Source organism: Genypterus blacodes, unplaced genomic scaffold (genome assembly GCF_046128005.1).
Source record: "Genypterus blacodes isolate CSIRO-AG114 ecotype Tasmania unplaced genomic scaffold, CSIRO-AGI_Gbla_v1 ptg000067l_1, whole genome shotgun sequence".
Lineage (NCBI taxonomy): Eukaryota > Metazoa > Chordata > Actinopteri > Ophidiiformes > Ophidiidae > Genypterus > Genypterus blacodes.
The window spans coordinates 1,975,695-2,001,833 of record NW_027466879.1 but is presented as its reverse complement, the minus strand read 5'-3'; the positions used below and the strand labels follow the sequence as shown (position 1 = coordinate 2,001,833).

Below are 26,139 nucleotides of genomic sequence, written 5' to 3'. Positions count from 1 at the left end.
GTCATAGAGTAAATTGACAGGTTGACATAATAAAGTCATGCCTTATGTGCTGAAGTACAGTCTGTCATTAAAGAGCATCGTTTGCTATTCTTACATGTGCGATCAGATTGCAGCGTCACTGACAGGAATTCACTCCATTATATTTTATATTGACCACGGTGATAATATGACAAAACTCACTTTAAAATACCAAATAATCCTCACTATTTGAGAATCTATACAGCCCGTGTAACAGAGGAAATTACACAATATCTCTTTACTATATAGATATACTTTCGTGTGCCATTCTTAACTAGCAAGCAGAGATGTATATTGCGTGTATTGTCAAATAGTTTACATACATATGAGTTGTATCCCTGTATACTGCTCAGTCTCATGTATAGAGTACATGTCAGACCACCTGTGGCACGCCTAATCTCAGAAAACACTAAAAAATAGTATCGCTATGACTCTTCTGTGTGTGTGTGTGTGTGTGCGTGTGTGTGTGTGTGTGCGTGTGTGTGTGTGTGTGTGTTTTGGGGAGGGGAGGGGTGGGGGGATTCTCAGGCAGTCTCTCACACACACCGCCTGTAGTATAGCGCACCTAGCGACAGACAGCGGCAGTGCGGCGGCTGATTACTCCCACTAGCGTCTTCACATCTTCTACATCGCAGTGTTGTTGAGTAAGGCGGTCAGGCGTGTGCACGAGCGCCTCAGAGCTCCGGGACCCGCTGCGTTCAACACCCAAACACACGAATCTGGACCGAACCGACAAACCGTTCCGGAACCTTCCTGCGCTCTCCTGGTCTCTCCACTGCAGGGGCCTCTTCAGGTTTTTTTTTTCTTTTTTTTTTTTACATTTCAAAAAAGTGGGTGTTTGCTGCTGCTCACTGGTGTTACGGCAGCGAAGTGTCCTCGATGGCTGGCTGGAAAGACGGCTCGGTGCAGGAGAAGTACCGACTGGTCGTAGTCGGAGGCGGCGGTGTCGGGAAATCAGCCCTGACGATCCAGTTTATTCAGGTCAGTACCGCCCAGGCTTCTCTCTCTCTGTCTCTCCAATGGAACATGTGCTTTGATTTGTCCTGCTTGAACCCGGCTGGGAGCTCGAAACACGGCAGGGAAAGGCGAGGGGAAGGGGGGGGGCAGGCCAGACGTGAACGGAACCCCCCTAGCTCCCCTCGGGATCCGGCTTCTTCCTGACGACTTAAGCTCAAAAGGCCCGTAACTCTTGAGTGAAGGACCGGGGGAGGTGAGGGTGAAGGTGGGACGCGGGTTTAACGCGATGAAGGGCGGCTGTCATTTTAATAACGCGTCGGTCCATTTCTGAGGAGTCCACTTCCACTTAGTTTAGTAGCCGCCGGTCAGACGAGGAAGGAAAGTGGGTTTGTGCAGCTCCGGGGTCCACTTAGTTGTGCTATTGTGTTTAAGTTGTTCTATAAAGCAAAGTAACACATTTTAAAGAGCTAGAGATTGAAAGCATAATGAAGTCCTGGCTGCCATTCGCACAGAACACCGTCACCTAAATGTTACAATCCTACTAATACACTTGCACGTTTTATATGATAAATTTAGCCATTAAACTGTCACTGAAATGCCTTGGAGACAAAGTGGAAAGTCACTGGGTTCGACTGACTGAGGTCAAATAAACAGCAACACAAAAGTCCTCTGAAAGATGTTAAACACTCGTGTTCAGCCAGACTGCTAAAGCCAATTGTGTTGCAATTTTGTGGTAAATCTAAGTACAAATCAGCCGTTTGCATGTTATATAACAGAAACCGATCACATGTAGAGTTTTATTGCACCCTAAGCTATGCACACATTTGACTGCCTGGTTGCATTCCAGCACATTGCAGATACAACCTGCCTCGCTTTCACAATTGTGGAAGCCTCTTTTCCAAATGCCCACACACAGACTCACACCCCCACACCCCCCCACACACACACCCATTCACCCCCACACACACACACCCACACACACACACCCACAGTGTGAAAGACAAACTATGGCCTTTGCCTTGTGTGTTCCCCTGTGGTGTCAGTGTTACTGATGCTGGCTCTGGCTTCCAGGAGACCAGACTGCAGGCAGCTGCATGTCTCCACAGTGTCAGACAATAGTGGGCTGGCACACGCTTCAGAGTGGGGGAGAAAAAGCTGGTGTGTGTGTGTGTTGGGGGGAGTTGTGTCTAATGAGGGTTCAAAAAGCTCATTAACCGCATACCAAGTAAAATGGGATCGGATAGCTGCGGCAGAGATTTTTTGCCATGGCCTGCTGACCCTGCTGCCCTGTGCAAGGGAGGCATTTAAAGCTGGAATATGAACATCAGACTTTCAGACGTTTGATTGCGTTCCGTATGTTTGTCTGCAGTCTTTTTTTCGGTCATGACAACTGCCAGTTCATCAAACCTGCCGCCAATGACGCTTTGCTTAGAAATGTCTCGCAATTCCCAATTCTAGCGCCATTTCCGATCTTTCTCCTTTTACTCCTCATCTCATATGATCTTATTACAATGGGAAGGTTTCACATTTGAATAAACAAAACAAAACTTGATGATTTTAAGTTAAGGATGTCGCAGATGACGAACACTTTTCAGATCTCCAAATCATTTATTTTGTTGTGACTTGCTGTAGCTCTCCATGTTAACAGAGATTGAGAAATAGTTGCAGCTTCCAGTCAGGCTGAGCTCTCACTGCTATGCCTGCCTGAAGAATAGACAGCCACGCCATTGATCAACTCATTCAGAAGCCCAGGCATGAATTACCCCAAAGCATATTATAGCTGCTGGGTGAGTGAGTTTAAGTGACTGCCTGCTGCAGTGCTGTAGAAGAAGATACTACCAAGCTGTCGGAGCTCCTTTCTGCCTGGGTATCGGATGTGGAGTAAGCAGTGGATCGCTGTAGCCGCAGATTTTACAGTATTGATTTAGCACTTGGCCTGATGATCCCCCTTTTATGTTGTTTTCAGAGGCCCGGTCATGCTTTTGTCACCGCCGGCATGTGTGCCGCTGTGACACGGGGGAAGAAATGGAGTTGTTGACAGCGTACAGGGGGAAGCAACATCCTATTCAGATGTTTCTAGAAGTTGTCTGCCAGGGGAAAAGACTTAACAGCTGTTTGCGAAGTGGAGGCTTTCCCCTTGCAGAGCCGTGTTGAGTGTCGGTCTTAGTCAGGCCGGGTGGGGTAACGCTCATGGACCATGCAGAGTTTAGCCCCTTTGGTAAAGGAAGTCACTCTACTGCCGCTGCTCTCAGGACCTCCTAGATTTCTATGGGAAAACATGACCTGCTTCCTGAATCGCTGGGTGTGTGGGGGTGTGTGTGTGTGTGTGTGTGTGTGTGTGTGTGTGTGTGTGTGTGTGTGTGTGTGTGTGTGTGTGTGTGTGTGTGTGTGTGTGTGTGTGTGTGTGTGTGTGTGTGTGTGTGTGTGTGTGTGTGTGTGTGTTTCAGTGTTTCATTGTTTCATTTAATTTGTTATAAAGTTTGATACATTTTGTAATTCAGACTCAGTCTTTTATGAATTACAATCTAACCAGGTGTCAGAATTCTCTTTGAACTCTTAGTTTGCTTGTAACATTTTCATCTCGTTATGGTTTCTACACAAACTACTGGTGAGACAGTTTCTGATCATATGATAACCTGTCATCAGCATTATAAATAGGCCTGCTGTATAAATAGGCTACTTGAGGCACGTCTGCATGTCGCTTTGTTCAGACTTCCCCAAGCCTCGCTCGCCTCCATTGGAGACCCAGTTGGAGGGAAACCGTGATCACTGATCACTGTGATTCTGTGTAGCACAATTATCGAATTCAAATCAAAATCATAATTCTGTTACAGGTGAATTGTAAGAGTTTGTGATTAATTGAACTCTATAATACTGTGAGGAAACATACGGGTGTGTGAGCCCCACCAGCTGCGGTAAAGGAAGCATGTCGTAATCTGGACCAAAATGTAAATCTCATGTTGTGAAAGTGCTGAGCAACGTCTTCGACAGAAAAATCTGAATCTCATGCTGCAGATATTCATATTAATAATATATAAGCAGAGATTTCTGGGAGTCGAGAGAATAAAGGATGATGTCACCAGGTAGAACAGCATGGCAGGTCCCAGGGAGCAGCAGGCCACCCTCATGCCAGGCAGTTGAGTCAAGCTGAAATAGCACAGGGGTGACATAACATTGAGTCATCTGACAGGAGTTGTGGAGCACAGTGCGTTGTCTAACGTGACGGCCGAGAAGGAGGAATCATCCTAAGTAAGGGAAAACATGACTCACACTGGCTGCATGTGGGGTGGTGTGTGTGTGTGTGTGTGTGTGTGTGTGTGTGTGTGTGTGTGTGTGTGTGTGTGTGTGTGTGTGTGTGTGTGTGTGTGTGTGTGTGTGTGTGTGTGTGTGTGTGTGTGTGTGTGTGTGTGTGTGTGTGTGTGTGTGTCTGTGGGAGGCATTCGTCCCCATAAATAATGACACTTCAAACAACATTTTACTCTTAGTAACTATAGAAGCAAGTGGAATGAGAAGGCTCCACAGTGAAGTGGTGTGTGACCCATGACCGTTTTCATTTTGACAGCAGATTTTGATTTAGTTGTATCCTTTAGTTATCATTTAATTTTAAAGTAAATAACATTTAGTTTAGTGTTGTTGTAGCGATGTAAATGACCATATAGTTTGTCGACTACATCAAAAGTACTTGATGAACTTTAAAAGACGTATACACACACCTCTTAGTTTCTCCCCATTAGGTTTCATTAATTTAATGTGTAACATTAAGTTGCATTTCTTCAACCGTGAATTCTCTTTTTGCTACAGAGAAGCAAGAGAGTGTTACTAGAGCAAAATGCTTTCCTCATCACCTTCAGTGAACCCTGTCTCACTGCTGGCTCTGTGTAGAGTCTCGAGCAAACACAGGCTGAGGAAGCTAGATTCCAACTGGCTCATTCCCTTGACCCCTGACCTTTGTTACAGGTTACTGTGAAGGCCGGCCTCTTGCCGACGCCCCTGTAACTTCCTCTCCCTGATGGTCCTTCCTCCCTGAAGCTGGCTGTGACACAAACATTACCAAATGACAAAATAAGCATAATGAATGAATAAGGAACCAAACCCCCGCTCTCTGTCTGCTCTACTGAAAATGTAACACATCAACATGTAGGTCACAAAACGTCTTAAAGTGACAATGCACCACGTAACGGTCTCACAGTTTTAATTTCTCCTTTTTGTCCCTCTTACAGTGAGAAACAGACTCTAATGGACGATTCAACTCAGACGAGTTCATAAACAAATATCAACAACATTAATAATCAGAGCGAGCGAGCAACCTTCTCTAATCCTGTACTGACAAAGTGTGGCTGGCTCACATGTTTGCTAATATGAGCGCAGCCACGGCCCCCGGCACTGAAGCTTCATCCAGGAGAGCAAAACATCCTGACTGATCAAGTCCAAACAGATTAGCTGGGGATTTCTGCAGGTTTCTGTTGGATTTAGAATAAAGATCTCTTCCCTTCTCCCTTCTTCTCTCTTCCCGTCCTACACCCACTCCCTCTCCACGTCTCTGGCATATTCTCCAGCATGGCTCTGATTACTGAGCTGTGAGGTCATTTAGGAGGAATGTAGCCATAAGTAGTAATTCAATAGAATAAACATAGATTTGAGGGCAGTCCTGCTGGGGCATGTGGAGGCAAGGTGCAGTAATGATAGTCATGTTGAAGAGGAGTGAGATGGGTGCTGCTTCTCCTTCTCAGAAACACACATAGGTGGTTATACACAGTGGTTGCAGTAATGGGTGTGTGTGCGCTTGTGTGTGGTGTGGATATGCTTTTTGTTGCGTGCGGCACACTCATCCGTTGTTTTTTAGGCGATGCAAGCTGTTTTGTAATGTGCTATCTAGCTTGGGGATGTGTCACATGCCAGGCTGCAGAGCAAACACTGCCACTTACTCTCACTTGTGTTTGTCTGTAGCCTGTAGAGAATTAAGAACTTCATACTATAATGGAAGCTTGAACTGTATGACATAAAGCTCTTTGTAGTGTAGAGGTTTATAGCTTTGGCAGGCGTGCGCGCGTGTGTGTGCGTGTGCGTGTGCGTGTGCGTGTGCGTGTGCGTGTGCGTGTGTGTGTGTGTGTGTTAGATGAGAGCACACTGTTTGTTCGGCTCTCCAGGAGGATCACCTGTTGATTTCTCACACTATGAGATCAGAGGAACGTGTAGTTGTATGCGATATAGCGTATAAACAGGTTTAACATTCAAACACTAGTAGAGGCAGGGATATCTAAAAGCAGATAACATGAATCATTGAAGGTAAACGGCGTCCCAGACTGACTGTATCTCTGAATGGTTTCTGAGTCAGTTTGGCTGTGAGTCATCTGTCAGGCCAACACTGAAAATGGACAAGCACTCACTCAAACAAGTAAATAAAAGATCATTCTGTGTGTCATAGCTAAAAATACTCTTGGTAATTTGGTCAAATGTACTCCTCACCATACTTTGACTCAGTTTGAGACCAGTGTTTAAGTTGTACAAAATAGCTTGACCTGCTGCAGCTGCGCCAGTCGGAAAAGTGGGGAAACTGTAACTTTTGCCGGTAAGTTCTGTCTGAGTCTACGTATGCATGCACGCACAGCCAGCTTTGTACTTCAATAGAATAGAATAGAACTTCCCATATTCTGTTTATGGCACTCTGTCAACATGTGGGTCTAGCATTAGCATCAGTTAACGCACAAGTCACTGCCCCACATCCACATGGTGTCCACAGCACATGGTGAGAAAGCAAATGAGCCTAAAGGTGCATTGTTGTGTTGCTTCTGCTTTGCACCATACACAAGTATTCATTTATTGGTTCTGGGTTTTAAAGGTCACAGTCAGACAGGTCAAAGTAGAGCGTTGTTGAATCTTGAGCACAGTGGCACAGCAGTGAATCTGATTGGTGATTGTCAGCCCTCTACTGAACATCATGTCATTCCTGGCCAATGAGAGACTCATAACTAATGGCTGTTAATCAGCAAGAGATGAATGCACAGCAGAGATGCCGTCGCGTCTCAATAGGTTTCAGTATTGATTATAAACTGTGTGATGAACCAGCAGGCAGTCAAATACTAGAGAAACTCAATTAAACATTATAATCATGAAGAATTAACTCAACACATATGACAATAGAGCTACTGTTGTGCAAATAGATTTAGACACAAAACATTTCAAACTCCTTCATGTGCATTTGTAATTCACATTTTAGTGTTTTGCCTCGTGTGTAGGCTTCTTCTTTGTGTTCAGGGAACACCAGTGTTACAGTCATGTAATCAATTGTTCTCACCTGGTTCCTAAGACTTAGTATGCACAGCTAAACCTCCATGGCTGCAGCTCCTTGAGCACGGGGTAGGTGACCCATTTCATACCACTTCTCAGTTTTGTTCCACTTCCTCTTTTCCTGCCGTGGCTCATGTGGCGAGGCAGTCACAAAGAAACACATTTTATGGTTACTTCTACTATGAATTGGGTGTGAAATTACGATGATGTAAAGAGAGGAGATAGAACACATAATCATAAGTTCTCTTGTGCCACTTATCGATCACATTCTCCTCCCGTAAATCCCGCTCATTCCCGGCTGCAGGCGAGGGTGTGATAGGGAATGTCGACCGGCAGACATTAGACATCTGAGATCAGATGAGATAAATTCCTATCTCTCCCCTCCCCCTGTGCACCCATCTGCCTCTTTGTAGTCACAACAAGCAAGCACAACACTCAGCTACACGGGCCCTCATTAGAGTGCATGCCCCTGCCAAGGCCCAACAAGTCTCTGAACACATTTCATTCCACCAGATCTGGACGCTTATCCAGACCTGCACCACATCACACCGACTGGGAGATCACGTTGGGGCTTGAATCTATATTTCTTTGTTCAGATATCTTCACAGGTTTTTGAAAAAAATATCCTAAACGCCAAAAAACGTCCTAGCATAACATTTTTTAAAGAAAGTGAAATGAAATTTTAAGCATCCAGACCCAGATCACCATTAAAAGACACTGGGCTCTTCCATGGAGCGTGCTCGTCCTCATGTGGTTTCTCCAATGTACAAAATGAAATGCCCCTCGTGAGGGAGAATCAAATGGAATCTAGACTCAATTTCAAGGTTAACAGTGCTGGCGGCCATGTAAAAGTCGCCCCCAATGGGCTTCTTTGTTCTAATTATAATTTGTCATCGGCAGATCATGATTTCTTTGGGAGGAACCTAAAGCGATGGAGAACAGCGTCTTTTGTCTTGTAGCACAAACGTGGATGGTAGAAGCTTTCTGTGCTGAAGATTTCACCGCAGTGTTTCTCAAATTTCACTGCAGAGCCACTATATGCTAGCCTCCATATACATCCATACTGTTTACCTTTAAACCACAGTATCATCATGCAGGTAGACCTATGGAAGACCGCGTGATGTAAGTTAGGGCATCCGTCTATGTCCCACACTGACTTTGTAATTATGAGCCTGGTAATCTGGAGATCTGCTGTCTGTTCTTCCTCAACAACTGCTACCGAGGTGCTCATGAGCAAGGCACTTGACCATTTGTGTTGTGGGAATGCAGGGACATGTGTGTGTGTGTGTGAATGTACTGTAAATGTATGAGCCCTTGCAGGGCTGAGATAGGTTTTGTTGAGAGAAAATAAAACATACATTTGCTGTAAATTCTGATATGTACATATTGTCTTTTTTCAGTCGCTGTGCTTTTGTTGAGCAAGTTAGTGGTTGAACCTATTTTCACAAAACGGCATTGTTGAAGATGAGTGTTATAATATAGTAGCCCTTAATATCCTGCTACTTATGTCTGGTTTGTAGTAACAGGATGATAACATGTATTTTGTGGTTCTTAGGTGTTTTCTTTCTCGTTTCTGGTCACTGCCCTTCAGATAGAGAGCAGACAGACAGGCCGTGGGTTCTTTGGTGTTGTTTTTGGCAATTGTTCTTTGTTCAGACATCTGTCTGTTTCAGAATAACTGGCCACAGTATCATGTCTCGCATCACAGAGTCACGTAACAACAACTCTGACTATGGGAAAGTGATGTGCTTGTTTAAACTCCCATCACCTTCTAACATCGAGACATTTTTATGTGACGTGTGTGTGTGTGTGTGTGTGTGTGTGTGTGTGTGTGTGTGTGTGTGTGTGTGTGTGTGTGTGTGTGTGTGTGTGTGTGTGTGTGTGTGTGTGTGTGTGTGTGTGTGTGTGTGTGTGTGTGTGTGTGTGTGTGTGTGTGTGTGTGTGTGTGTGTGTGTGTGACAGCAGAAAGATTGGAGGGAGGTGCAGCTCCACGAGAATGTGTGAGATATAAGATCAAAACTTTCCATGTAAATGAAGGGACTAATCATCTGAGTGGGTTTAGATATCTGATTAATTGATCGCTGACACACGTGAAACAAATACAGTTTCACCCAGATGTCGTGCCACTTTCATTTACTCTCAAATGGTGTTATATGTTCTCCATGATGGTGCAATATTGAAAAGCTAATGGAACATGCAAACAAGGAAATACAGAAGTAACGACTGTTTCAGGACAAATGCCAACAAAGTAACTATGAATGACAGCACATTGTTGCATGGTACAATTTTCCCCTGAACCACACATTAACTCATGGCTCAGTGGCGTTTAAATGACCCCCTGTTGCTGCGCCTGAAGGGGAAACCATGTTGGATAGGGCTTTGTGAATTATTCTTTTTATACATCTCTGCTTGTCTCCGACCCCAAGCTGCTTGTTTGGCAGCTGGTGGACATTTGGCACATCTCACTCAGTGTCGGGGCCTGTGAGGCACCTGCTGTCCATCAGGGGGAGGTGAGGCATGCGATGAGACAACCCCTCAACAGGTGACGGTATAACATGAATCTCTGTCCAAATGTGCTGACGACAATAGCCAAATGTGCCTTGGCTTGCTCGTGTCCCCAGCAAATGAGCCTCTCCCTGCCTGTCTCTGAGCAGATACAGGATTATAATCAGAAGGCTGTTCTGTAAGCATCAGGTGGGTCGACGCATGATGGAATATGTGAGTTCAGCTCAGTCTCACAGCTGTTGTGTGGCTGTGGTTTGAAAGCCGAAGCCACTGTATGTAGCTCTGTGTCTGCAGCACCAGTTGGCGTCTGCAAACACAACCTAGTTGTGGAATGGTAAAGCGGCACACGCCAGAGCCCATCAAGCTGACAGCTGCCTAGAGAGTGTGTTTGGTTCGTCTAACCAAAACATTGTCCTAGATCCTCCTGTCGCACACACTCCAGATGCTTGTAGGAGATTGGTTTACATTTTAAATTTAAGTACTGTGCTTTGTCGTTATATCTTTGTGTAATTAGGCATTGCCATCTTCTCTCTCTCTGATTGTATGTGATAATGTAGTGTGCTTTTCTTTAGCGGTGCATTTACATTACAGACTGGATTTAGCCAGAATCGGATCTCTTTTTTGCCTTTTTGTGACACAGACCTGTGTTTTGTCCTACATTGTGAAAAAAGCCAAATCAGATTTTTCCTTATCAGAGTTGTCTGATTCATATCAGATCTCTGACTCTGTGACCACAGCAGGAACACTCACACAGCAGTGACTCATGTGTCACCAGTCTCTGCACAGGCGCACGTCTCTGTCACCACTAACTGCACCTCAGAAACATGTGGGGCAGCTGCAGAAGGGAAAGATGACGACATTGCAACTTGTTGTTTGAAGTATTGCCCAAATTATGTTTTTATTCATGGACACATGTTTGAATGTTGAATGTACACATGCACTGCACAGCTGTGTGTCACACTGGTGTCAGATACAGGTCACTTATTATCATGAATGTAAACCATTGAGCCAGAAAGATCAGATCTGACCAAAGAAAAAAATCTGAATTAGGCACTAAAGGCCCTGAATTTGTCTGCAGCTTAAGAACATTTGTGAAAACGACTTGTGATGGTGACTGGGCAGGATTGCAGGAGCCCTTAGAGGGAGGAAGGATAAGATCATGTCCATTAGATCTTATTTACGAGGAGCTACCTGCTAAAGTAATAACATTTGTGCCGTATATGTCGCGTGGCTGCTGGCCTTAAACAGTAATGCTGTTGTGTGTCTGACATGATGCCAGTGAGCAAACCCGTTTCCCCTGACATATCACCCCATGGTAAGAATTATATTCTGCAGCAGAGTAGACTGTTACAGAAATACACACTCAGCAGTTGTAGCAGGGGAGGGTGAGGAGATGGTGCAGGGTATAAATACTGTACATCCCTGCAGGTGCTGTACACTGAAATCACTAACTGGAGTCTGGAGACTAAAATGGATCATTTCAAGAAATAGAACACAGTTTACACAGTATTCTGCCGTGGCAAAGATCCAATGAATGTATTATTGTATTCAAAACAATACTGTCGTGTGAATAGGACGTTCATTTCCGATTGTGGAACTCCATTATAATGGTCAGGAGTTCTGGGTCCGGACCAAATACAACGGATACAAATGGCAGAAATGAGTTTCCTCTGAAGAGTGTAACCCTTAGGTTTAGGGTGAGGAGCTCAGACATCAGGAGGAAGCTCGGACAAGAATCGCTGCAACCGAGTCCCGAACCACACTCCATTAAAGTGTATCTGGATGGGTTTGGAACAGCGGCACAGTAGTTCCTCTGTCCTCACTGCCGCTGCAGCAGCTGGTGCTCTGTTGTTGAGCAGTAACAGTAACGCTTTGTTGTGAGCATGTGCAGCAGTATTTGTGCACAGATAAATGGAGGAGGAAGAACTGAAACAAACCCCCCAGCATGCGGTTGCTGTAATCCATAACAAAAACACATGCACTGCGTCAGCAGCAGCACTCCTTCCTGAGAAGGTGGGTCACTAAAAGGCAGGAGAGTCTTAATATATCACAGTAGGGTTTAGTGCAGTGTGCTAGCCCCGGCCCCAAGGACTGTGTGAGGGATTTGAACATTTGCTGGTTTTTCCATGCAACTATTGAAATATTAAGCCTATTTATTGAATTCATAGCCATTAGTAATAAGGCATCTGATTTAAAAATGTCTGTGTAACTTCTCTGTGTACTGTCCTGTAAGATACAGTCCTAGAGGTTACAACAAGCGTGTCCAACCCAGAGGGCCCATGTGCTCTGTTTATGTGTCCCAGTAAAGACGAGCAGCAGGCGGATCAGTCATGTGGGAGTCGTAATCACCAACATGTTAGTGTTGCTGCCTAGGAGGCACATGTACACAGAGAATAGAGTCAAGGATTTCCCCTCAACTTGTGTGTCTGCTGTGGGTAATACACGAGGGTCTATGTTTAGAGTGATAGAAAAGTGTTTTATAATCACTGGAGAGCTTGGGGTTGTGTGGTTGAGTGAATGTGGCTTGAGGCCTCTGGGCTCCTGCCCACTATGTACTGTATGTGATGTGTGATGTAAACAATGTGAATGTCTTACAGTAACTTATCAACCAAGGCTGAGTTACACAATGTTTATTACTCCTACCTACTTCTGTGTGAAGATACTTTATCCAAACAAATACTCTTAGAATAGTAATGTTGTACTAACTCACTAACAAGTGTTCAAGTCCTCAAACACTTGTGGCCGGCCTAACAGTAAAGTAGTAAAGGGGGGTATTTGGGGAGTTTCCCTCCTGAGTGGACTTTTATGGACTGCAGGTAGTTGCTGTGTGCTTTATAACCGCTCTACATAATAATCCTCTATATCTATTCCAATTTGAATTTATCTTGGTTGTCATACAGGACTGTCACACGCTCCAATGCTTCCCACCTCCCTCCACAGAAGCATGGGTTGATGAGAATTCCCCAGACTCAACATGTGTTAAGAGAACAACCCTTATAATAATAAGTCTTTATTTTCTGCCCACCTCCCCCCCAGCAAAGCCTGGAATGGCCATAAAGCAAACTGCATCGATAACCCATCAATGTCAGGGCTTATGGTAGGCTTAATGCAGGAAAGGGGAACATTAATGAGGTCACATGATTAACTAGAACAATAAGGGCGGCACACACAGTTCCCTGTTGGTGTGTGCTTTTCCATTTCATCAGTCTGTGGGCTTATACAGTATTTACACCGGTTCTAATGAGGTATAACACTACTAAATGTTCTTCTGAGGTGGCCATAAAGCATTAGCTTGTAGTGTAGAGGATTATAGCAAAACGGTTGCTTTGTGTGATGGCTTTGAGTTTAGTGACCTGCCGGAAAAAGGCCCTCCTTTTAAATGGCATCACTTTGATTCTGCACCTTTGAGTGGGTTCAAAAGTGTTCAGAGTCCAGCACAGGGTGATATTTAGCAGGCCGATTGAAGTCTTAATGTCAGAGAGGTTAAAGGAGAGCAGGGGGGCCGACCACGCCAGGAGTCGGCTTTCTTGGTGGGACATTCATCCTCTGCTTTATTCTTTGCGTGAGCACTAGCCGCAGCTCTGTAGCCGCCACGCACATGTGACCTTTGTTTTAAGATTAAAGCCAGTCCGTCCAGTATAGAGCTCAAAATTAACTCTCCTCCTCGGTGTCCCATTCCCAGTGATGTCATTCATGGTGGTGGGTCGCAAGGGTGGATCCATTCATGTCACCCGATGCTATCATTTGCTAATTCTGTTTTTAGGAGGTTTGGAGATAATTGTAGGAACGTTGCTCGTTGCTACTCGATACAAACGTCCACACACATAGTTATAGTTGTTATAGAAGATAAGGCAAGATGTAAGACTCTCAAACCGTAAACAACTCTGGCTTTCACTTTATTTACTATGAACAAGAAAATATTAGCACTACACACATTTCTGGCCTTTGCAGCACTCCGCTCCTTTGCGCTGAGCCAATCGCTTAGGGCAAAGTGTTTTAGCCAGCAAGCAGCTCTATCAAATATAACCCCAAACATTCGCCTTTGTTTTCATTTTCGAATTATGTATAAAAATCCAGGGCATTATTGACAAGCTCTCAATCAGAACGGAAGCCAAAACTATGAAAATAAGACCCACGTAGTAAATAAACAGGATATAACTTCATTTAACGATTTGGGCTCTAAATTCCCAATTGGAAAGCCGTTCATTTACTGAATGGATTGGCATGTCGGGAGCTGAGGGTTGGCCTGGTGAGGCAGTTTGACTGGTGTGCCAGCGTTTAAGGCCAGGCAGTGATTAAAGGGACTGCTTATCGATCTGTTGCGCATTAGGGAAGAAGCGATCTTGTAGGAGTGATGTGCATTAGGCTCATTTCATTCGGCCTCATGCCAGGCTTCAGTGCTAAACCCGCACTGCATTCTGTAATGGTAAAGATTCAATGAAAATGTTATTACTGGGAATGTTGAGCATGCACTTTTATAGCGGCGGTGTTTAGGTATTGAAATACGGCGCTTGTGTCAGTCATGGCTTTGTGGTTTCAGTCTTCGAGGCTTTCCAAGCTTGAACAGAACTGTCCCCAGTGCCTCTTTAGGGCAGTGGGCACATTGTGAGCTCCCTTTCTCTCCTTGTGTATTAGGTATTGAATAAGTGACCTTTCTGGTTCCTATGAGCTCATGGGAAAAGTGGGTGTTTCCACAGGAAGTGAATGCCTCTCCCTCCCCCTGTCTTTCTCCTTGTAGCCCCCCCACCCGTCTCCCTCCTCCTCATTTTGTAATGTTGTTCCACCATTTCTTACTTCAAGTACTCTTACGCCCTTAACACAACAATGTCATTTGTAATTCTGCTCCTCACAAAGATTCCTGTTCGTTGCATGAAATCCGGTCATGCATAGGTGGAAAAGTAAAGATGGAGGACTGCAGACGGTGTAAAGATGCAAAGGAAGAGGCCTTCACTTCCATCTGTTTAACATTAAACCCTTATAGTGGCTATTTGATTACCAACAGCTGCGGAGAGTCCAGCCTCAGAGGTTTGGTTAAGGTTAGACCTGCAGGGTTTGGGAACAGGAAGTGATACACAGATGGCTCCTGACAAATCTGACTGGTAATCAGGTAAAGTTGAATTTTTAGTATATATTTAATTTGGTTTGGCAGACAGTGTACTGTATTATTATGTAGCTAGTCTCGTGAAGTTATGATCTATTAGAAATCATTACAATCTATTTTACAATCTACTTGGCATGGTTGTGCCTCCCTAATTGAGATTGCTGCGCTTGGCATTGGCGCAGTGAGGGAACCAAAGGCCTTGTTTGACCCGTCAGCTACAGGGAACCCCTCCACCCCACTCTGTTGTTCTGCCTCTTTTTGGTGCTGAGGTCTCAGATCCAGCTAATGGCCTGTCAGCGGAACAGAGCAAGGACCAGACTGGAGAATCTTAAAAGACAATCATGCAGTTTGGCTTCTCTTGATTCACTAAGGGGCTTTTCTAGATAGTAAGATTCAGACTTGACACATCTTACATGACCAGTGCTTCCTGGAAAAAACACGTTTGTTTGACATGATTGTCCTGTGAAACGTGGGAGCACCGGATCAGTCATTCTCATCTGTGGCCTATCCACTGTACATTATCCATTTAAGGAAATGTGCACGTAAGCAGGAGGTGTAGATGTGTACAGAACTCTGTCCCAATGCAACCTATACACCTGAGACTCATTCAGGAGATCAAATTCAGCAACTGCTCACTTTCCTTATTAAAGTTTTTATGACGTCAGAGCTGCAGTGTTGTGTATCTGCACCTGGACTCTGACTGTGACAGCTCACACAAAAAGGTTCTGCTGAAAGATGAATGAGCCTCGTATGTAGAGCAAGGAGACAGAGGCTACAAAGGACCCATATTCTGCTCCAGCTATCAGGTTAGTATGCTTCCCTTTTGGCCTGTAAGTAGTGTAATCTTTATTTATTTAACAGAAATCTATTCATTTATACATCATTTAGGACCACAAATGATGAAGATGACCACAAACTACATCATTTGTGACGTACCGTATACTTTTTTCCACTCTGCTTTTTTTTGTTGTATTGTTTTATTTGTGTTTTGGCTTGGGCACTGCGGAAACATTTGTAAATAAAAAAACAAATAGAAATTGATCGTGCACCCTGGACCGATCACTCACCCACTGAGATCCACTTAGCATGCAGATAAGAAGGGTATTGATGCAAGTCCTGACATCGGATGTCATTATCCAGGTGAAGTATCCGGAGATCGTATTTAAAGAGACAGACACCATGAGCAGCGCTGAGGCCCGCTCCTGTACCAGACCCACTGCACTCGTTCACATTCAAGTTAAACTGATTGATCACGTTAGAGGGAGAAATTCATACATCAATTCCACTTGGAGTCCTGCATCAGGCAAACTCCAGTTCAGTATCCGCTCAACCACTCTTAGATCCTCTTTCTTTCCTCGGTGCACACCGTTAAAATGTATAATATGATATCTATCTATATATGATGAGGTGACTCACAGGAACCTGACAGCACTGAGGTCGGTGCTAATGTGAAGACGGTGGGCTTCTAAAAGGCTTTTAATGTGTGGGGTCTCCAGGTAAAATGTGTAGGGGTTTGAAGGTAGAGGTTAAGGGGATATTATAAATCTGCAGACACTGACACTTACCATAACCCAAAGAATAACACAATTATATGGCATGTCATCTGCACTTACTCTAATTAAAGAATAACTCTGACTTATGGTTTTGAGGTCAAGGTCCGTGAATCCTGATTGGGCCACGTACAGAAGGTAATTAGCTCTGAAATATGTTGTTGATGTGTCTGAGCCGAGCCCTCCCTCTCATTATGACAGTAAAGTAGGCACACGTACCATTTCCCCTCACTTCTGCACGCGTGGTATGTTTTAGTTGATTAATCGCCAGAGGGTTTTGTTGTGAAAATCCCAGCGTGAGGAGCCGAGCTGACTCTGTGGTCCTGTGCTTGCCGTGGTTACCTTACGTGTCTCAGCTAACAGGCACCGGGCAGCTTTAGGCAAACAAGCAGGATAAGTGACAGAGATGGAAAAGGCTCTATATATAGTGATAGTAAAGCTGTTTGTGTGCAGAGGAAGTGGGTGCACAGAGCAAGCATGATGTTGATTACACGCCTGCACGTATCACACCCATATTGGTGCCTTCCCTGTGGTGACGATCAGGCTGGAAACAGGCAGTTGTGGGACGCACGATCTGAGCGGCTTTGTTTCCTCCTAACAACACTTCAGGTGAAACCACATTAGAGAGCGACAAACACAGATCTACACACTGATCATGAATGGTTGGCAATGGCAAGTTAGCTCTTATCTAAAGGGCGACACATTATATTCACTATACTGGTGGTGGGGATCAGTCTGCACTGTGTGGAAATAACTGTATAATGGCTTTTGGAAAATTAAAGGGTGTCAAGGAAACAGACCTCTGACATCACAAAGCTCACTGCCACTCGCTGCTTTAGACAGCAAATGTTGGTGCTAGATTACAACTTTGAAAACAAGAGCCTCTCTAAGGTATTATTGGTGAATTCAACGCCCCCCCACCCCCAACACTGTAAGTGAGTTTTCGTTTTCGTTTTAACTTGTAGCTACTAACAGGAAGTAACCCTCCCCATGACACAGATGGAGACACTTCCCTCTACAGACATTTCAGGTTTTAAACAGTTGTTTTTTATATGAGGTGTGAATGAACAAGATCAGATCAAAACATTCCCTTAAAGTTAACCGCTAACCTCTTGACCTGTTAGACGTTATTCTTTGCATTGTTATTTAAAAAGCATCCCGAGTACAGAAAGGTATCACACAACGTCTGTGCTGCTGCTGAGATCCATCCACTCTCCCTCTGTTCTCCGCCCTCTAATGTTTTCCTGCTGTGAGTGTGCAGTGTGTGTGGGTGGGTGGAGTGCCGGGATGTATAGCTGGAATGCTGGAGGGAAACAGAGTGACAAGTTTGGACTTCGGAAGGTAGGCGGGGTGGGGGAAAGTTGTCGTCTGCGACATCACGGCCGGCCCGAAGGCTGGGCCGAGCGGGCCGCCACGGTGCTGAGGTGGAGTTTCCTTCCTACAGTGTGAGACCGGAGCTGAGCGTGGCCTGGCCCACCTTACCACCTACAGGACATCTACACTGCACTGCAGCTCGGTCCTGTAGGCTCCTGGCTTTACTGCTCTGCATTCCGCCCAAGAGTTTATGTTTTCAGTTGAGTTTGTCTCTTTGTTTGTCTTTCAGCAAGATATCTCAAAAAGTTATCGGTGGATTTCTATAAAGCTTGGTGGGCAGGTTGGGCTTGATCCAGGGAAGAACCTATTGAAATATGGTACTGGTCAGCCTGATGGTGGTGCTGTGAGTACCACTTTTATATCTTGGCCTATAACCGCAACCACAAGTCAAAGAATCAAAATTCCAAACTTCTAATCCCTGCATTCATTGGATAACGCCACAGACATCCGATCCACCTTGAGTCTGGACATGGGTGACTCATGCTTCAAAAAATGCTGTGTCTCATGAATTAATCAGCGTATTGTGACTACACATGGAACATGGAACATATGCAATCAATACCTATGCAAAAAGTTGCTACCCTGTGGTGTTGCTCATCTTGCCCAGTTCTTTTTTTGTTGTTGCACCTCTCTCTTTCAAAGCCTCACACGTGTTGGTTACCAACACTTTAACCTGCCAGCCTCACCTACAGGAAGTTCACTCATGTGTTACTGAACTGTAAGTTTCCAATCCAAAGTTGGTTATATAATGTTAGCTGCCATTCTTCCCCCAGCCTCATGATCGCACCATGAGGCTGGCAGCAGGACAGCTTTGCTCCACTGCCTCAGCTGCAACTCAATGATTCACCTTAGGGGGAAATATTTGCCTTTTAAGGAGAATTAAGCAGCTCAATCACCAACTTTATAAAACTTAAACGTATACTCTGACCCAGGCATTAAGAAGATGCCTTGGTGAACACCCTTTGAGACAGGGGTTCTGGACGATTTGCAGTTATTGAGGTTGATGTACTGATGTCTGTGAGGGAGGTATGACTTAAACCAGGAGAGGGCAATGCTGGTGATGTTGAGGGAGGTTTCAAGAGGGGTGAGGAGGATAGAAAGCTTGATGGTGTTGAATGGGCACTGAGGGTTAAGCAGGTTCATACTGATTGGAGGCCAGCTAGGTTCTGAGTTGAGAAGAGATGACGTCATTCCTGACAGCTTTGGTGGAGTCAGGACTCTGTAGGCTCTGTCTGTGATACCTGTGATAATACTCTGCCAAGGTCGGCGACCTCCCAGCTGGGCTTGGCTGTGTGGGTGTGTAAAGGCCTTGTTCCTACACCCCATCATCCCAGGGCAACTCTTTATCGTCTAATCATCTCCTCTAATTCATTGTCATTGATTGGAGCTTAGATTTGTAGGTCACATTACGGGACATGACTCAGATGTCACACGGTTACCGGTCGTCTTCCTGACTCATGCGGCACTCACTCACCTAGCCCCCTTAGCTCAGACTACAGCCCTGTTTGTGTTGGCTCCGTCTCTGCTGGCACTGCAGAACAGCCTCATCTATCACGGGAAACGGCTCTGAGCGAATCAGCTCAGCCGGAGCCGAGCGGAGCTAGGCCGCCCGTGCACGCAGAGGGAGGGGGAGAGAGAGAGAGAGGGGGGGGGGGGGAAGCTAGAAGATTGCAGTGCACAATGCGGCTGCCTGAGCTTGACAGAATAGGAATAAAGGGTTGACGGGAAGCTGAGGTCACGTGCTGAAGCTCTGGGTGGCAGAGTGTCGGTGGGAGGGAAGCAACGCAAGTTATTTTCTCTCTTTCTCTCTGTCTCTCTGTCTCTGTGTGGCTGTCTGCGGGCACAGTGCAGTGTCATTCTGATAGATTATTGACTTGACCGGTGATGAGTGTGTGTGTGCAACATCAGTACTACAGTCCATCTTACTTACACGCTGCAGAAAGACAGAGAATGTGATTACACCTGTGTCTTCCTGCCTGGCACGGCTTCGAGCAGCAGAGGTACGAGTGTAAACGCTCTCGCCCGTCTCCTTGGCTGCCAAATAACAGAAACCAAACCAAATATGACCCACATCCCCGCACGAGCCGACACAGCACCGCTGAGCCGCCACCGCCGCTGGAACAATAAAACTTTGACTTGTCCCGCTGTTAGAAACGACAGACAATCCCGACGTGGTTTTTTACGTTGTGTGTTTTAGGGTTTAGGGTGTTGGTTTGACATTCCCCCCCAGCACTCCCCTCAGCTGTCACCACTTAACAAGTCCCCAAGGAGCGGCACATTGACAAAACATGGGAAAAATGTCAAAAATGCATCACTCCTCCTCCTCCTCCTCCTCCTCCTCCTCCCAGCTCCCTGCCCTCCCGCCCCACCGTTCCAGTGTAGGTTACTAGGAGACCACGGCGGTGTGGAGCGAACAAATCAAAGGCTTTAGGAGCGAGTGTGACCGACACAACAGCTTGTAAATGTGTTATTAGCGTGTAATTCAGTCCCCGCTGTATAAAGAGGCCTGCACTCAGACATCTAAAGTGTGTGAGGGAGTATATACTTCATCCTTAACACTAAGTGTGTGCTAAGAGTGTGTTTACCTCCTGTCTGCGGTGTGGGAGCGGAGGTCACCGAGTTGCTCTGTGTTGTTTTACCCAACAACACACACTTATAGGGGCTGCCGTCATCGTCCCAGATTGATCACAAGTTGCTGACGTTTTAGTCGATCGGTCCGGATCAATGTTTCATTAATATTCCCTCACAGACACACTTGGGCCCTCTGCTGCCCCCCTAGTGTGTGTAGTGGCCTCTTGGTTTGGTGTGTCTGAAGAATTTGTTCCATACCAGTTATAATATACCACGCATGTAACGTTTAGGATTTTGAAATCTATCTGTTTGCCTTATAAATCTGTGTAATGTCATTCTAAAGAAGTTTGGAAACGGAAATACAATGGCCTGCACCCATTTCTCCATGTGAAGGTGCCTGTAATGACTGTTCCTCCTCTTCCTCCCCCCTCTCTCTCCTGTAGTCGTACTTTGTCACTGACTATGACCCCACGATTGAGGACTCCTATACCAAGCAGTGTGTGATTGATGAAAGGGCAGCAAGGCTCGACAGTAAGTCCAGGAAAGATGCACCAGAACTTTTCTTTGTATTAGATCTCTAGGAATTTATTACTCTATTCAATGTGTGTGTGTGTGTGTGTACGTTCTCCAGTCCTCGACACGGCTGGACAGGAAGAGTTTGGAGCCATGAGAGAACAATACATGAGGACAGGGGAGGGCTTCCTGCTCGTCTTCTCCGTCACTGACCGAGGAAGGTGAGTGACAGCTGTGTCAATGTGCAATCTCTCTCTCTCTCTCTCTCTCTCTCTCTGTCTCTCTCTCTCTCTCTCTGTCTCTCTCTCTCTGTCTCTCTCTCTGTCTCTCTCTCTCTCTCTCTCTCTCTCTCTCTCTCTCTCTCTCTCTCTCTCTCTCTCTCTCTCTCTCTCTCTCTCTCTCTCTCTCTCTCTCTCTCTCTCTCTCTCTCTCTCTCTCTCTCTCTCTCTCTCTCTCTCTCTCTCTCTCTCTCTCTCTCTCTCTCTCTCTCTCTCTCTCTCTCTCTCTCTCTCTCTCTCTCTCTCTCTCCTGAAACTGTAAATCTCATACTCTAGCTTGTTGCCGCTCATACTTCCTGAGCCTCTTGCTGTTGTTCTTGCTGTCATTCTCTTTTGTTCTGCACACCTCCACCCTCATCCTGCTCTCTCAAAACTACTTTCATTTCCTGCTAGATTGACTGTGTTCACACTAAGCCGCCGCTTGTGTGCCAGTGGCTGGAATGCGTCCTGGGTGTGTGTGTGGTTGCACTCTGCCTCTTTCTCTCACACTGACACTTTTACATGCTATTTGGTTGAACTAGTCCCCTTGGTATTATAGTGGGATACAGGCGTGTTTAATAGCTGCACAGCACTCAGGCAAATACATTTAAGATCTATAGTGGTGTGGGTTAGATTTCCCCTCTTTGCAGTCGGATTCACAGTAACGTGTGTGTGTGTGTGTGTGTGCTTGTGCTCTACTGAAACAGGGAATTCCAAAGATACATTCAGGTGTAGGTTCTGATTGAAATGTGCATATTTCATTGAATGTGTGTTAAGCTCAACATAAAGCCTGATGTCAGCTGCACAACCTTCTGTAATTCAGTGTTCATGTTGTCTTACAGCTTTGAAGAAATCTACAAATTCCAAAGACAAATTCTGAGAGTGAAAGACCGCGATGAGTTCCCTATGATCCTTGTAGGAAACAAAGCTGATCTGGAACTACAGAGACAAGTAAGTCCACTGGATGAAACGCTCTGGTTCCTCTAATCGCCGCCTAGGCCCAGAAACGTGTTCCATGCTTTAAGTGAACATGATATCAGTGTGAGGGATTCTGATTTGCGTATGTGAAAGTGGAAACAAGCACTGCAGCTGCAGCTAGTTGGTAAGGGGACAGGATGTGAGTAAAAAGGATGGAGGGAGTGTAAAAGGGAGTGTTACTGAAATGATGCATTTTTCTGGCTGTTGGTAAGCAGCTGCATGTCTCTTCCTCTGATGAGTCCACATCGCCACCTTGTGTTGAAAAGGATCATTACAGGCTGACATTACATCTGACTGGGTTGCATTGTTGAGGAATTTAGTATTTCATTCATTTATTATGTTGGTTTATTGTTATTATTGTTAGTATTATAAGTAGAAAAATCTAAATCAAAATTATGATTATTGTCCTTTTCACTTCTTATGTGTCTTATCACTTCACTCTTCCTCTGCCTCAGGTGAGCCAGGAGGAAGGCCAGCAGCTGGCCAGACAACTGAAGGTCACATACATGGAGGCTTCAGCCAAAATCCGTATGAACGTAGACCAGGCGTTCCACGAGCTGGTTAGAGTAATCAGGTAGAGACACACGTGTTCCTCTGGGATGGCTCATTCATCAAATTTGTTATCTGCAGAAAATACAACTTATGGCTTGAGTAATCTAAGAAGGTGTTGATTCTGCAAGTCACAGGTCACATTTGATCGTGTTACCAGTTTAGTTACAATGTCAGAGTTAGTTATATAGGTTGCACTTGTTACACCACAGAAAAGTCATAGAAAAGTTCAATTAAAGCAGCAAAGAAACCCTGAACATTGTTTGCATTTTGAGTTGATCATTCATGCATTCCTTGGATAACAAAACAGCATTAATAGACGAAGCAAAGCGTTGTATCAACCTGCAGTCTGTGTGTCCTGATGATGCTCTTCTCTCTCAACTCCCAGGAAATTCCAAGAACAGGAATGCCCTCCGTCGCCGGAGCCGACGAGAAAAGAGAAAGACAAGAGCGGCTGCCACTGTGTGATAGTCTGAGTCGGCCTTACTACTGTATAACTCATGCAGCTGCTCTCTCCCCCCCTCCCTCCCCCCCGCCCCCCCCCACCCACTCTGCCTGACATCACATCCCCAGTGGATGACTGACCGCTGCCTTCTCCACGTGCATGACTTCAGACGGCATTTCCTGAAATCCTTTTTTTCGCCCAGGAAGCGCCGGCTGTTCCCAGGACTTCACTATAGACAACTGACAATGCCAAATTTGAACACCACTCTACCTTCAGCCGTAATCTGATTCACACGAGAGAGAGTCCCAACACTAAACATTGCCTTCTAAATCAACTTGACAGATTAATGTTTTGTATTCTAAAGGACTTCTCTTGCCTTGTAGTGACATTTGTACTTGTTACCGAGATTGAATGAGAAACGTATATATCCAGAATGTTAATGAGTTGCTTTAGTCTCGGTGTTTGAGCAGAGCAGAGAGATTACCTTATGAAGCTTTGTGTATGTTGTGCCATATCCATTTTTACTCCCATGTGCTAATCTGCTACTGTACATATGTGACATTTGTTGTGATTTTCAAAGTGAATTTCTAATGACCTATTAAATCACCACAGTACAGTGTGTGAGATTGAGTTTGGTTTTACATATATGAAAATGAATATATAAGGATGTAAATAAATCTAATGCCTAGACAGACTTTAAAGCTACAATGATAGAACTTTCTGCAGCCGATTCTTTACTTTGTGGTTTGCTTTCATCTCAGTTGCCAAATATGGAGCGTCTACTGTATTTCAAACTTTAAGTCTTATAGATTTTAGGACTCATAATCTTTGGTGACTGTCTCCTTAATGTACCAAGAGTAGCAAATAAGGTGGCCGTTCAGTTAAAATGGGACAATATACTGTATGTGTGTTCTGTAGCATATTGTGTAGCTTTCAGAACTAACAGGATTTCATATCAGAAGTGACCACTGTATGCTCTTTCTTCAGCCTCTCAACACATGTTAAACCATTTCTGGTATGTGCAGAAGCTTCCAGAGCTCCGTTAAGTTCACACCATTCCACTGTAATGCATCATTTCTGTCCAACTTTTAAGTCTGCAGTAAAGATCCAGCTAACTGCTGCATCATTCCAATAACAGCGTGGCAGTGGAGTTGTTGTTTTGTGTCCTTAAATGATCCAGATATGAATGTGTGTTTCTCCCAAGGATCTCTCTGAGTTGCTCGGAAAACCAGGGGGTGCAGGACATGAACTCACCGGACCTGCCACCTGTTGACTTCATCATCACTACAGACACAAACTACTCTTCATCTTCCCTGCTCAAATCTGTAGTTGTGTTTGGTCACACAGATGAAGCACTGCAGCTTCTTTCTCCCATCTTTTGTATCATCTTGTAACATAAACACCAAGAAAATCCGATGGTGGAGGTAACGGACTTGATTCAATGTTTCTACTCTACTTTTATACATTATTTTCTTAAACTAGTTGACAAGTATTTTTCTATGTTTCTAAGTGAATACGCTTATTCACAGCCCAGCTGTGTTTCTATGTGAAGAGGAATATTTCATCCTCTTGATTGTTTTAAACTAAAGATGACTGTTGGCCCAAATGAGCTTAATTGGACTGAGAATGTTTTTTCTTATTGTGGTTTGGTAACGAAACATATATTTATCTGCGGGTCCTCGTGTAAAATACCAGATTAGATCATTCTGATCTTTACATAGAAGTTTTAAACCACATAAATTGATTATTATAATCAGCGGATTTTGAAATAACCTCCCATCGTGTTGCAAATTCTAGTGTGCATCCAAATCATGCATTTTATTTTCCATATTCATGTCTTTTGCCCTGTGTCGAGCTTTTGATGCTAAAATAAAATCTGTCATGGAGCTAAATGGAGTAGAGATTTCTCTTTTTGTTTCAAGGACCTGTGCAGACCTGAAGGTTTTACACGTTGAGCCTTGTGTCAAAGAGATTTGTGGCTTCAGTCAGTGACAGTATGACTCCTGACACAGGACATGAATAGAAGCAGCTGCGTCTCTGCAAGACAGAACCATGCACACGTCACCATAACCTGTTGTATTCATCTTAGAAAGCATTTAAAGAATAATGACATCAACTCTTACTTTGTGCATTATCTCAAATTATTTCTTTATGTGTAAAAATGTGATCTATGTTTAGTCAGATTACCTTTAGTGTTTGGTGTTCGATGCAGTGAGTAAGCAGATATTCAGTATATACGGAGTGAAGTCACCATCTGCTCATATTCATCTTTGATTCGGAGGCACACAAGCTGACTCACTTCTTCCCTCCTCTTCTTTTCTCTCCACTCCACTCCTCCCTTCCTTCCTCCTCATCCTCGAGTGGAAAGGGAGTCACAGCGTTTATGTGGATTGTTTAAAGAAAGCAGTGAGAGGCAGAGAGTTGCAAATGTGAAAGAAATGTCAAATATGTGTGCAAATAAAGTGAGGGAAGGTACTGTATATGTAAGAAGGTTGTAGACAGGAGGAAAGGAGGGATAAGGAAGGACACGAGCAAAACCATCCCTGCACCTCTTCATACCCACTTACTCTATATCCCCTATAGAGCAGCAGTAAATATACCGTATATGTAAACATTACTGACAGACACCGTCTGTTCTATTTTCCCAGGAACTCGACTGAAACTGAATCACTGTATTTAGATCTAAATGAAAATGTCCATTTGCGTAATGTCAGTCTGTCTTGGTTGCATTTGCATTTGAAATGTACATTTTGATGTTCATGTTCAGCGACTATCCTGCATTGTTCTGACATTCAGGGATGTGAACTGCAGGACCATCGTCACTTATTCAAGATGAGAAACAATGAGCAAGGCCGCGCTATTTCTATACACAAGGGAGACTCCACAGGCTTCACTTCAAAACATGCTGCAAGACATTTTCAAACAAAAGAATTCATAAAAAGGCATTTACATTAAGAATAAATGAATAAAATGCAAGGTGCAAGGTTTGCAGCTTAGCAAAGGTCGAAGTGCAAGGTTTCTAGTTCAGAATGA

The 26,139-nt window shown here is 44.6% G+C and overlaps 1 protein-coding gene across 1 annotated transcript; it reads left to right on the top strand.

Annotated features, from left to right (window-relative positions):
- Nucleotides 1-629: 629 nt before the first annotated feature.
- Nucleotides 630-25,002, top strand: rras2 (RAS related 2). The gene is made up of 6 exons (XM_076155882.1): nucleotides 630-999; nucleotides 20,808-20,895; nucleotides 20,996-21,098; nucleotides 21,977-22,085; nucleotides 22,568-22,686; nucleotides 23,050-25,002. Exons 1-6 carry the CDS (start codon nucleotides 898-900, stop codon nucleotides 23,135-23,137), a joined length of 609 nt encoding a protein of 202 aa, XP_076011997.1. The 5' UTR covers nucleotides 630-897; the 3' UTR covers nucleotides 23,138-25,002.
- The last annotated feature ends 1,137 nt before the right edge of the window (nucleotides 25,003-26,139 follow it).